Raw genomic sequence first — 13,741 nt, 5'->3', positions numbered from 1 at the left:
TTGCAGAGCATATATTAACGTTACATGCAGAAGATCTCAGTTTCATTCTGCGCCACTTCCTGATAAGACTGGAACAATGTCAGCCTTGACAATATTGTGTTAAAAGCCTGAGAGATAGTAACAGGCATGTTTTGCACAGGGTGCTTTCTGCACAACAGGAAGACTTGGGAAATTATTCTTCTGTAAACAGGTGTGATGCTGTATAAGTATGTATGATTTTGATTGCATTGCCATTCTACTCAGTCCTCCTGAAATGGTTACATTATGCCCAAAGTTAAGCATTTCTACATCACATTAATTTCAGGAGAAAGGTAAGTACAGATGTGAGCTTTCCATTTTACTTAGTGGTTCATAGTGCAGTGGGGGTAGATGATAGGCACTGTATAGTCTGCTTCCTGATCCAGGTTCTGCGTAGTAGATCTACCAATTTTTCAAAAGCGCTTAGTGCTTTTGTGCAGCACAAACAGAAATGTTCTATCAGGCAGAAATGCTTTGATAATTCCTGTTCTATTGACTTTCCTAAATTTATTTTTGGTCTGGCAGGAAGAGATTTTAGTCACAATCTACATCCTCTTCAGGTGGCCAGGCTGGTTGTGAGATTTTAGGATTAGTAGTCCAAAATTAACTTTTCTGGAATAAAGAGGTTCTCAGTTTTAGAGCTATATTCCTGCTCTTCCTCCTTTGCATGTTCTTGCAAATCTGCTTTAAGATACCAGAATGTTTATATGTGTAACCTGCTTTGGTGAGAGGTAATATGAGATACACTGAATACATCTGGGTGATTCTGCTGACAAAAGTCTTTTTCAAAAAGAACCAAAGAACAAAATTTGTGTGATGCACAGCTTATCAGAAATAGGTATAAAACTTCCATGCCACAATTTTCTGTGTGTGTTTGCTTATGGAAAATCTTCTTGGGTCATCATCATCTTTGTTAAAATGTTCTAAGGAAAGACATACAGTGACACCTACATTTATTTGCACCTAAATGAGTCTAAATTCCAGGTCATGATCTCAGGGTCAGCAAGCTTTTTCACACCTTCTGTTACAGACCACCTGGTTTTGTAGTTAGGTACCTGTTATACTGTTGAGCATTATCTGTGATCTGTACAGTGACAAGTTCAGAGTTGGGATAAAAGTTACTTTTTGAACTACACTTTGGTATTGTAGTTCAGAAAAGGAACTTTTTAAAACTTTGGGCGGGTCCTAAAAGTCATCCTTTATTAATAAAAACTTGGTTCTTATACTTTGTGATCTCTCTCTCTCTCTCTCTCTCTGTTTGTTTATATGTATACATCTCTCTATATACAGTATATGCACATCTGTGTATAAGACTTTCCTATTTTGAGATGAAGTGCATTGCTGCAAATCCTCTAATTCATGCTGTATACAGATTCCAGAGCCTTCATCCTATCCAAGTTCCCTTTTCAATGCTGGTGTTGCATTTCCTAGGAGAAAATACACTTCTTTTTTACAGACACCTACCTTAGTAATTCTAGTTGTGCATATGGGAACCTAACTGTGAGCATGAGAGGTTGCTAGACAGATGGCCCATAACCTGCAATTATTGTGCAGAACAGCCCCAGGTGATTTGCAGAGACAACACGTGTGTTTCTTTTTATAATGTACCAAAACAAACCCTTCTTTTTGCAAAGCCTGTGGCCTTTATGAACATAACTAAATTAATTAGGTCCTGCTGGTTCTTTAAAAAAATACATATTATATCTTCAAGGGCCCACTGCTTTTGTAACCTTTTAGGACCTGTTCTATGTTGGGCTCTGCATATTGTTATGCCTTCATGGTGCACATTAAGGACTCTGTGTGAAGTATGACCCTTAGATATCGTTGTTAGAAATAAATTGCTTCAGTAGTGGATTGTATGAGCATATAGGTGTCTTAATTTTCTAGAAGAATGTTAATAGCACTAGCCATTCACTAGCCCTCGTATGTCAGGGCTGTGAATCAGTTAGTCCTTCAGACACTGAACTACAATTTGGATCATTCCTTGCCTTGGCTAGGATGGCTGAGGCTGATGGGAACGGAAGTCCAACAACATTTGGAGGCTGCGCTATTCTGTGTCCTGCTTTATCTCATAATTTTAGATAACACTATTGTATAGAATTCCTACTTTGTATATAATACTCTCTCTGGTCCAAAGTGGCCAGTATACATAGAGAAATTTACTGAATGAGTTTATTTTCCCTGCAGTTTTATTTAGGCAGATAATTCAGATTTGAAATAAGTTTCCAAAGATAAGCGCTTCAGGACTTGATTTGTTTGCTTGTGTGAGAGAGCGAGAGAGCGAAAGCGAGAGCAAAAGAGCATGTGAGCATGTTTTGAAAACAACATTCTGATAATAAATAATATGTGAGGATTCTTTGGATAATATTTCATGGTATGCTATGTCAGATTCCAGATTTTCAGTTTACGAGTTAACAGAACTTAATTTATATTATTTATTTTCCTTTTGCTATAAGGAAAAATAAATTAGAAAATATATTTCTACTGGAGTTTTCATATTGTGGGACAGAAGGAAAAAATGAATTATTTGGATGGAATACATGGTTATTTGTCAGTGAAATATTGATATTTCCTTTACTGTACTTTGAAAGTATGTCTATATAAAGCCCAATTTCTTCTTACGCAAGGGATTTGTTCCCTATTTGTATTCTGAATCCAATGGAAGTGGCTTAAGCTCCAAAGTTGCATGCTGAATGATAAGAAATACAGTACTAGTTAAAGCTGTCTTTTGGGATGTGCAATAAAAAAATGCTGAAGATGAGACTAGAACAGGTGGTATTCTGGGTCTAATCACATTTAAAGCAAATGTATATTTCCACTTCTTGCACCACTATCTCTCCAAGCATGTAAATCATCCCTTGTTATGTGCCTGAGACATCCAACATGCAGCAAAGCCTGCCATCTCTAAGACAAAAGCAGGCAAATTTACTGAATGAGGAATGAGAAAAGCTCTTGTTGGAATAAATACAATATTTTCCGCTTCTAGATATGAAACCAGCCTTTGCGATAGTGAGCCCCCCCCCCCCGGAGGCTATCTCTATTTAAAGAGTCTGTGGGAGATGAAGTCTGAGGGGAGAGAGGGATCCTCCAGTAACTGAAACTGGTGGTGTTATTTACAGATGCTACAATTTTAAATTTACTGATTTTGTATGCCAGGGTGAGGAAGGAAAATGCAACTACTGATTATTATTAACAGGTCTAGTATGCTTCAGATACTGTATCTTCTGGACTACTTCAAGAAGGCAGCTAGAACATTCACTGGTATTTCTCTCTTGCCTTCTCTGCTAATTTATTCTTCTGAGTTGTTCTATGATTCATGGCGAGAAAAATAACCCCAGAGGAAGAAAATGCTAAGAGCCTGTGTATTAACAGATGTGAGACAGATATCCTAAAATGTCCTGCGCTGCTTTTTTGGTTTGCTAACTTTTGTGTAAATGTTGAATTATTATTTTGCTTGCAAACAAGTGGTTCACAACCTTGAGTAACCCAGATGTTCTTTGACTGCAACTCCCAGAAGCCTTCACCACTAACTGTGCTGGCTGGGATTTCTGGAAGTTACATTCCTGGATTACCCAAGGTTGGGAGCTACTGTCATAGGTAACTTAACAATGATCTGCCATGATAGCTTAGTAGAATTGCTGTGTTTTAAAGTACAGGTTCTCCGGCCTGGCTATTATTTCAGCCCTGCCTGATAAGCATCCCACAACATATCGAATGAGGGAAGCAGATAGTTTGTCAAGACTCGATCAGATACAGCAGTTTTTTCCCCTCATGTTCAAATATTTCTCTCTAAAGCATATCCATAATATGTGCAACTTTTTCACTCAGACTGAGTGACTCAGTGTTGCTGAAAATTCCTGGCTGTACCTGTACCATCCACTCTACATCATATATATTAACGTACTCCAACTTGATGCTACCCAGGCTTCAGCTCCTATCATCTCCAGCCACCAAGAGAAATGGTCAAGAATTTTTGGTGTAAGACATTTGAAGGGTACCAGGTTGTAAAAAGCTGATGTATATACTCCCTTTATATGCCTTTCATGCATGCTTCCTCTTTTTCTTCAGGGTTCCCTATTTTCTCTTTTGTAGCAAAATTTAGCTGAGCTATCAAGAGCGATGGGATTTTTGTATGCATTCTGTTGTGCTTTGCTCTGGGTTGGATGTCTTATTTATCTTTCCTAGCACAACTGTATTCCATTTTCATGCAATTTTGCCTTTCCCTGCCCCCCCCGATATTAGCAACTAAATAGGACACATATTCTCATAGTTACCTAGACAAAAGTAAATTAGAAGAAAGGACGCCTTGAATTTGAGGTGATCTATCTGTATAACGAGCCTCTAAATGGAAATCAGCCATCCTGATTCCCTTTAAATACCCATTTAGTTGACAAGTAATTATTGTTTCTTTTTTACATTATATTCCATCCTATTTCAGGCCCAAAGTACATTAATAAGTGATCTGATGTAACCTATGAGTCATCATACTCAAATCAGTGTACATAGACAAGTTCATTTAGCAGAAAGTACCTTAAAAGATAATGAATCCATACCTTTTAAAAACCACAGTAACAAATTAAAACACAGGAGACAAAGTTAACAGCTTCTGCAATTGATGGACAGAGCCCTCGCTCCAAAGAAAAGAACACAGTCCCTACAGCCAAACATGGTTGGAAGATAATGTAAAAAAGAAACAATAATTACTTGTCAACTAAATGGGTATTTAAAGCCAAACATGGTGGAGGTTCAACAATGTTTTGGGGTTGCTTTGTTGCTTCTGGCACTGGATGCCTTGACTGTATGAATGGTGTCATAATATCTGATGATTACCAAAGAATTTTGGAGTGCAACATAGTGGCCAGTGTCAGAGAGCTGCGTTTCCACCAGAGGTCATGGGTCTTCCAGCAGGACAATGACCTGAAACACGCTTCAAAAAGCTCTCAGAAATGGTTACAAACAAAGCGCTGGAGAGTTCTGAAATGGCCAGTAGTGAGTCCAGATCTGAATCCCATAGAACACCTGTGGAGAGATCTCAAAACAGCAGTTGGGAGAAGGCATCTTTCCAATCTGAAGGCCCTGGAGCAGTTTGCAAAAGAAGAGTGGTCCAAAATACCAGTAGAGAGGTGTAAGAAACTCATTCATGGTTACAGGAAGGTACTGATTTCAGTTATATTTTCCAAAGGGGGTCCTACCAAATACTAAGTTAAGGGTCCCAATAATATTGGCCAGTGCATTTTTGGGTTTCTGTGTGGGATTGTATCAGATTTGACTTTTCTTCTCTGTTTTTTTTTTTTTTTTTTTTTGGTGTTCCAATGCAAACCAAATAAATGAACATGTGAGTACCAAAACATTTGCAACTGCAGCAATTTTCTGAGAGAAGGGTTGCACTTTATGACAGAATTGCAAGGGTGCCAATATTTTTGGCCATGACTGTATTTAGACTGTATCTGTATTCTAGGTGAAGCATTATTTTGCGTTTTAAGATGACATCTAAATGGGCTGAGAGATTTATGCATGTGCTAAAATCTAGAATTCAGAAATACCTCTGATTTCAGCTTTATGTCACAAAGCGTATAAATAACTATTGAGTATTTTTAAAGTTATAATCATTTTCTTCATTCTGGTGAAGGTGCTCTTTGATTATTTTGTGAATGTTTAGTATTTAGCAGCCAATGCTAACTAATTTAGCCATGTTACAGGAAAAATAGTTGGTTTGTACTTAGATACTATTGTTAATGGATAGCTTCAAACCAGTATGTCATTTTAAAAGCCTTTCTTATACAGTGATGACCCACTGTGTTGTGCAAGTGTAACGTTTTTAAGTTCTATGAAGCTATTTGCTTACTATTAATGAATCTTCCAAACAGAGTTTCACAAATATCATCATCATAGGCATCCTTCAGTCTCGAGAGACTATGGTAACGTGCTCTGTATGGAGGACTTGGAACAGCGTCTAGTGTTTTGATGCTGTACGTGAAGCTGGAGTGTCCTCTCCAGGGCACGAAGCCTGGGTAAAAAAATATGGAGGATAGGCTGTTACCCAAGCAAGCAGCAAATGCCCCCTCTCCACATCACTGAAATAGTCAAACAGAAAGGCAAGAGCCAATACAACTGGTTTCAGCGACGTCGCAGGAGTTGACATAATGACATGAGCTGCCTTCGGGACTCCAGTTCCGGATTTTGCCTCAAAATTGACTCCTGAAGCCTTTTACATCAGTGGATATAGCCACAAGGCAGTGGAGGTTTCCTTCCACCAGCCCTTCCAGGGCTGACGAGTCCCACTTACCCGGACAAAAATAGTTTCTTTTTATTTACGTTCATTTAACAGACAACATGAACAAATATTTTATAGGGGCTACAAAAGCACCCAACAATAGTCTCTACATCTTTGCTTGTATATTAATAAATAAACCCTGTTTAAATAATTTTTCATTAGTTTTTTTCCTCAGTATTCTTGACATTTATTCTTACTTACATGAAAGTTATAGTAATTTTCTAGTCTGCTGTATTGCTTAACAATGTGCTTTATAAACTGCTAGCAACTTCCATAAATTTCTACTATTAGTGTCCTTAGCATGAAGATATGACCTTGAGATACTGCTTTAACATTTGCCATCATATCCAGTGGAAGGGGATGATGGGACTGCAGTCCAGGAACATCTGGAAGGCCACAAGTTGTGCTTGGATGACTTATCAGGACATAAATAAAAACTTTCCGGTGGCTACTACAATGTGCTGTTATGATAGCCCATCACAGATACGCTTTTGAATCTGCATTTCACAGTTGCATATGTAGAGATGATATTTTATGAAATCTGCAAACAGGGTAAGGCTGTATGTCTGTATATGAGCCCCATACTTCATTTCTGGATTTTCTTATACAACATCTGCAGGCTACATGAGAAGTAGTGCACAAATTATTTGTGAGTAGGTGCTACTGTGTGGAATATAGTTCAAGAAGCCAAACATTTGGACTGGGTGAGAGATATCATCAGTCCCTCTATTTCCTACATTCATGGTTGAGGGCTTGTTATAGATGCAAAGTAGCATCAAATGTAAAGAAGCAGGTCTTTTCATATTCCCAAGATCCAAGGAATCAACAGGAGAAAATGGGGTAATTGAAAATAAAAAGCAGGCCAATAACCTAAACAGCCAAAATACAATAGTTATGGTCTGCAGATTAGCTCGGGGGAATGAAAAAGAGTGGGATTGGAAGGGAGGGGTTAAAATGATGTATTCTAGGGGTATAGCGAGCTGGCTGGCCAGCCTAGCGTATTGATCAGGAGAATGCTTACAGTGCAGCTTTTTGTTGTAGGTCTCAATTGTCAGAATCTTATTGGCTGGAGGTCTTCGTACTTCACAGGACCATTACATTTTTGTTGTACCTTTATGTCTGTTGAAAACGTACTGCATTTCAAAAGATGAAATAATAGATCACGTATATGAGAGATGTTTAAAATAAAAATCCCATTTGCACCAAAAAAGCAACTGTTCATAATTGTATTTTGCTAAAATACATATTTCTAATTTCATTTGAGACTATGGAGGTGTTAGCATGTTATTAGCAACTCTGCAATGTGCAAAAATAAACAAACCTAATAATAGCATAATATTGTATGGTGGTAACAATCAGTACAGTAAGAAGCCTTTAGAAACTTAAAATAAGCCTATTTTTGGGAAAGTGCAATTTAATACTATTTCTGAGGTGAGTTCATAGAAGAGCTGTGGAAACATGTAAATAGGTTGCTAATACAGTATATAATTTTAGTAGCTGATAATGAAACTTTTAAAGCAATTAGTGTACATTATATTGGCAACATCACAATGAAATGGAAAATTTCAATATCACAAATGATCTACACTGAGAATTCCCACACACGAATATATACATATTTATACTCAGTTTGCAGCTTCAAGCTAAATTTCCTTCTGTACAGATGCTTACAGTTTACAAGTGTGATTTGTACAATTTGGGGGGAAGTCAAATGCAGTTGGGTTGCCTCATTGTTTTCAAGGGCAGCATGGCTTCAGATAGATTCTATTCTGATATTGTATCAAATCCAATAGAAAGAGTGTAATTAATGATGATCTAGATGTGGAGTGGGAAACCTGTTGGTTTCCAGAACTGTTGGACTGGAATACCCATCAGATCTACCCAGTGCAGCCAAAGGCAAGAGGCTGTGGAAATTCCAGGCCAAAACTATCTGGAGAGCCACAAGGTGCTCCATCTTTTCTAGACCATAAAAGCTAATATTACGTGGTTTTTATGTTGTTTTTTAACTTGGAAGGCCCATGAAGTTGCCATCCTGAAACCAACTGCAGAATTGCTAGGTAAGCATATTGTAACTTATAAATTTCAATTTATGTTGAGGCCACAATTTCCACCAAATTAGTTGGGTCAGACTAACAGTTACACAGGAAGTTAGATGTTAAAAAAACATTATCCCTCAAAAGACACATTCCTTCAAAGCAGCCATATTTGTACAATCAATGCAAATGAAATTTGTTGTTTACCTCCTGATGATCAGTCACTACCCAAAAGGAAATATATAAGATATAAATAAATGTTCATTACCTCTTAAGAAACAATGTTCTAATTGCAAACATAGCTTCTTGTATAGTTTGACCCTCAATTTAAACTGAAATTAACTTGTAGAATTATCTGGTTTTGCAATTATTGTACTAAATGAATGGAGCAAGCTTGCATTGGGGGAGTCAACTGTAAGAACAATCCGCACATAACACTCCCATGTTATTTTTGTGTTGGCGAAGGCAGGAATAACGCTTGGAAAATGGACTTTTTGTTTGTTTGTTTATTTATTTATTTTGTATACTGTACCCCATAAGTGTGGAAGCATTATTCTGGGTGGTTTGCAGTGATAAACAAACCAAAGTAAAACTGAAACTATTTAAAACCAAAATGACTACTAACCAATAAAACCAGATGACGCTAAAATTATAGAACAAGAGAATGGCGGACAAAAGGTGGTTTTGGACTACAGATTGCAGTGCTGGCGGGCTGATACTGCAAGCTTTGGTCCAAGAAATAAACTTTTCCAGTGTGGGAAGCAGCATCTCCTTTTCCCCTTCCATTGACTATGGGCACTGGGGACTACTATGCTAGCTCCAGGACTGATGTACTCAGAGTTAGTAGAAGCACCCTGATTCCAGGGGCATGTTGGAGAGATGAAGGGGGTTGAGGGTGGCAACTCCACCTCAATCCACTTTGTTTCCTTCTGCTGCAGTGGTGACACATTACTAGCAGAACACCTTCATTCCTCAGGGACTTCTTACAACTTGTCATTCTATCAGAATATCTTCATCTTTGCAAATGGAAATGCAGTTCCATTTCTCCCTATGCTCCATCAGCAAGTTTGTTTGTGAGTGTAGGATTCCTCATTAAGTCCAGATTCAGTGAAAAATCTGCACTCACATCTGTTTTTTGTTTCCATTTCAAACTAGTTTTTGGTTGTTGTAATTACCTTATTCTTAAAGACTGGCGAAGAGGAACTGATTAATTACAGGTGTGGTATATCTGTGTAATTTAATTTCCCCCTGTTTTCTTTACAGTTTGTGGCCCATCCAAACTGTCAGCAACAGCTGTTGACTATCTGGTACGAAAACCTCTCAGGATTACGGGAACAGGCCATAGCTATCAAGTGTCTAGTCGTGTTGGTAGTTGCTCTGGGCCTTCCATTTTTGGCTGTTGGGTACTGGATGGCACCATGTAGCCGGGTACAAGTTTTTTGTGTTTTTTAAAAATCTCTCTCTCTCTCTCTCTCTGTAAATTGATTCTGTTTCCTAAAGCTTTCTGTTTATGCATGCTTTCCCTCAAGGCAGGAATACAATAATATGGATTACTGTGTTCCTGTTTCTGAAAGCAAATCATTGCAAAGTGTGTTAAAGTCCTTTTCTTATAATTCTCTTCTGTGACTGAATTTGGTACATGTATGGGCTTGTCATTATATGGAAGTAAACATCTACTTATGCAAGCAAAGATTCTGTATAGCTTTATAATAGGTTTCCCAAGATACTGTGTTTATTTTACTTCAATAATCAGCAAAAACACCCCTGTTATGTCCTTTGATTTTACGATCAGATTGTACAGTTTATGATTCATCAGGCTGACTTAATACTTTGGGAAGCCTACTACTAAGTTGATAATATACCTTGATTATTGCTGCCAGCCTGGGAGTTTAATAGTGTGTGTGTAGCACTACACAAGCAGACAAAGAGCAAATCTGAATTTTGAACCAGAATTGGGTGGAACACAGCAGCTTTGTTGGGGCAAGGTTGGAAACCAACTTTGATATGCTTAAAAAATAAAAAGAAGAGGATGCTATCCTTTCAAGTGACAACTTCCAAAATTAATTTACTAATTTTAATTGCATTTATTTTTAATAAAAACTGCAGCACTCCTCATCAGAAGATTATTTCAAGGTGGTTTCCAGAGAATAAGAATGTACAGCAATAATGTCTGAATGATTCTAAAGTATGGGTGTTAGTGCATGCAGAAAAGTACTTCTGCATGGAAATATAATGCTAAAAAATATCCAGGATATATAGTATAGTGCATTCTGCCTCTGGGATATTTGCTGAACACAAATGTATTCATACCTTTAAAACAACAAACAAGCACGTATTCTGTTTTTATTTTTCAGCTCGGAAAAGTTCTCCGAAGTCCATTCATGAAGTTTGTGGCTCATGCGGCATCATTTATTATTTTCTTGGGGCTGCTGGTATTCAATGCTTCAGATAGATTTGAAGGCATCTCAATTTTACCAAATGAGACAGTTACTGACTACCCTAAACAGATCTTTAGGGTTAAGACCACTCAATTCACTTGGACAGAGATAATGATCATGGTATGGGTGCTTGGTATGTATATTACTTAATGACTACCTTACCTAATGTGCTTTTACATGACTTGTAGATAATGGTGTTTTTAGTACTGTACAACTATTGCATATTGTTCCAAGGTGTACATCCACACACAACTAACAAGTCCTAGTGTGGTTCACAGTCCACTTTGTAAAGCATATCAATTAAGAAGGAGTGAGCACCTTTATAGGGTATGGAGGCCAATTTTCTATCCACAACCTAGGTGTATCAGCCCTGAAGATTATTTTAAAAACTACTAAAATAAATCAGAATCCAATGTTGTTCAAAGTTTGCTTATGTTGGAGGCATTGGCTTGGCCTTGCACCTTATTGTATTGCACAGCTGCCACCCCTACAGCGGTTGCTCTCTCGCAGCTCAGGATATGGGCAAGAAGCTCTGAGTATGATCTTAAGCCTCCACCATCCCTAAATCTTTTCTGCTAGAAACCAGTTCCTTTACAGAGGGGATCTGAGCTAGCATTGATGGACGTCAGGCTGCTCCTTACTTAGAAAATTGTATGTTTATGTGGATACGGGTGTGCATGCACAAAGATATGCATGGGCTTTCTTTGTTGTTGGTCATACATAGGGGAGAAGATCTCCGTTTCCACAGACTTTTATTAGCTATTCCTGCAAGTCAAAAATAGTAGCTCCCTGAGAACATCTCCAGAAATGACTGAGACCATATTTTAGATGTTGCTGCTTGAGCGGAACTGACTGGTTGGCATGGCTATAGAGGAGCAGTGACTGGCTAATGTGTTTTAAAGGCTACCGCCATTATATCATACCTCCCATTTCGTAATACCTGCCTACTTATTTATTTATTTATTTATTGGACTTATATACCGCCCCATAGCGCTACAAGCACTCTCTGGGCGGTTTACAATTTTTAATTATACAGGCTACACATTGCCACCCCAGCAAGCTGGGTACTCATTTTACCGACCTCGGAAGGATGGAAGGCTGAGTCAACCTTGAGCCAGCTACCTGGGATTTGAACCCCAGGTCGTGAGCACAGTTTTAGCTGCAGTACAGTGTTTTAACCACTGCACCACGAGGCTCTTACTGGAGCAACAGCAGAGTCTTGTGCTGAAAGCCTTTCTAGCGTCACATGTGTGTCTGAGAATGACCTGTAACTGAACATAGCTTCTGGTTCTTAGCGGCATTCTTTGTATTTTGTGGGCCTCGGCATTTGCCCAGTTATGCCAGTCTTTGCAACAGTCTCAGTTCAATTTGTGATGTACTGTTTATACTGGCTCATGTACGTCACTGTGCTGCAGCAGTCATTATGTGTTTGGCCTGCATTTGTGAACTAAGTACACAAACAGAATCTGAAGCTGGCCATTTTTTTTTTTTTTCAAATGATCTTGTACGCAACCCAGGGCCTATTCAGACAGTGCTTCTCCCCATGTGTATATTTCTTCTCTGTGTGCAGTGAAATCAGGAAAAGGTCTGTGCCAGAGATGATAGAGTGGGAATCCAGGGGGAAAAAGGGGGAAGCTCATGTTGCTCTCAGATCATAAGCTGCCATTCGATTGTGCACTTTTCCTACTATTCTTATTATATGGCCAAAGTAATTCATATAATGGAGATACCATGTTTATTTGAACACAGTGTATTCTAGACATTCATATTTGGTGTGTTTTATGCCCCCCCCCCACATGTGGCATTAAACCTTTTGACGAGTAAGTGATTTGCATTTGCACCTCTGTCCTGTGGCAAATGCCAGTTACTTTACCTCTCTTGATTGATAGCTCCCTCTGAGGTTCTTTGTACATAATCCTATCCAGATATGATTTGGGTGGCCTTTGACTCATAAGCAGCTTTTTGCCACTTGCCTGCATAATATATTCCAAATGTATGTGTCCTTCATACAACAAATGAAAAATTAAATTTGTGCAGGGATCTTTTTTTTTTTATGCAGAACTGTATACGTACTGTACCATGAGTTTGGAAAGGTTACTTTTGCTAACGACATCTGTCACCATCCCTCAGTCAGCATGGCTATGGGCCGGGCTGGCTGGGGTGGGGATTCTGCAAACTGTGCAGCCAGATTGGCTGAAGGAATTCTAGGAGCTGCCGTCTGAAAAAAGTCACATTTCCAAGTTCTGTCCAGACTGGATGCAGCCTTAGTAACCTTCTCACTCCATTTCATTGCACTTCTCATTTCAGGTATGATGTGGTCTGAGTGCAAGGAGCTCTGGTCAGAAGGACCCAGAGAATATATTTTACAGCTGTGGAATGTCCTGGATTTTGGAATGTTATCTATTTTCATTGCTGCTTTCACAGCCAGGCTGTTGGCATTCCTGCAGGCTACAAAAGCGCAGCAGTTTGTGGACAAAATGCCAGGGACAGACCTCCCTGTCACACTTCCACCAGACATAGAATATTTTACATATGGTAAGTCCAAAGGTCCTGTTGGTAGAAAAAAAAAGTACTATCCTTTTTAAAGAAGAAAAGATTGCTGTTCTTTAACAATAACCTTATATTAGTACTAGATTTATGGTTTCTCCACATGTAACACTTTTTTCATTCTTACTTTAGCGTGCCTGAAGTTTGTGGTGCACCTTTGCTCTTCATTATGCCACTTGAATTTACAGAAGAGAGTTTGAGTTTTTCTTTCAAATCTGGAAAATGCTTGAAATAAATGCAATTAGCAGTTCTTTTCTTTTTTGAGTATGAATTGATACAACAGGCATATCTAAATAAGATGACTAGCAAACTGTTATTTGACTGGGGACATGGAATATATTGCTAAAAATATAGGTGAAGATTAGTTGCTCAAAAATAACTACAGTACAGTATTTTTTTTGTAAAACCTATTGATAAAGATATATGCACAT

At 38.4% G+C, this 13,741-nt stretch overlaps 1 protein-coding gene across 5 annotated transcripts in view; it reads left to right on the top strand.

Moving 5' to 3' along the window:
- The window catches only part of TRPC3 (transient receptor potential cation channel subfamily C member 3), a 61,383-nt gene that overhangs the window by 26,058 nt on the left and 21,584 nt on the right, over positions 1 to 13,741 (top strand). For all 5 annotated transcript variants that reach the window (XR_013536897.1, XM_073001701.2, XM_020781465.3 and 2 more), the window contains 3 exons: positions 9,589 to 9,753; positions 10,680 to 10,896; positions 13,071 to 13,298. Coding sequence is in view for 4 of the 5 variants with exons in the window: in XM_073001701.2 (XP_072857802.2) it covers positions 9,589 to 9,753; positions 10,680 to 10,896; positions 13,071 to 13,298 (610 nt within the window). In the remaining variant the exon portion in view is untranslated. The remainder of the gene's footprint in view (positions 1 to 9,588; positions 9,754 to 10,679; positions 10,897 to 13,070; positions 13,299 to 13,741) is intronic.

Source organism: Pogona vitticeps, chromosome 5, assembly GCF_051106095.1.
Source record: "Pogona vitticeps strain Pit_001003342236 chromosome 5, PviZW2.1, whole genome shotgun sequence".
Classification (NCBI taxonomy): domain Eukaryota; kingdom Metazoa; phylum Chordata; class Lepidosauria; order Squamata; family Agamidae; genus Pogona; species Pogona vitticeps.
This window is presented reverse-complemented; position numbering and strand designations above follow the sequence as displayed.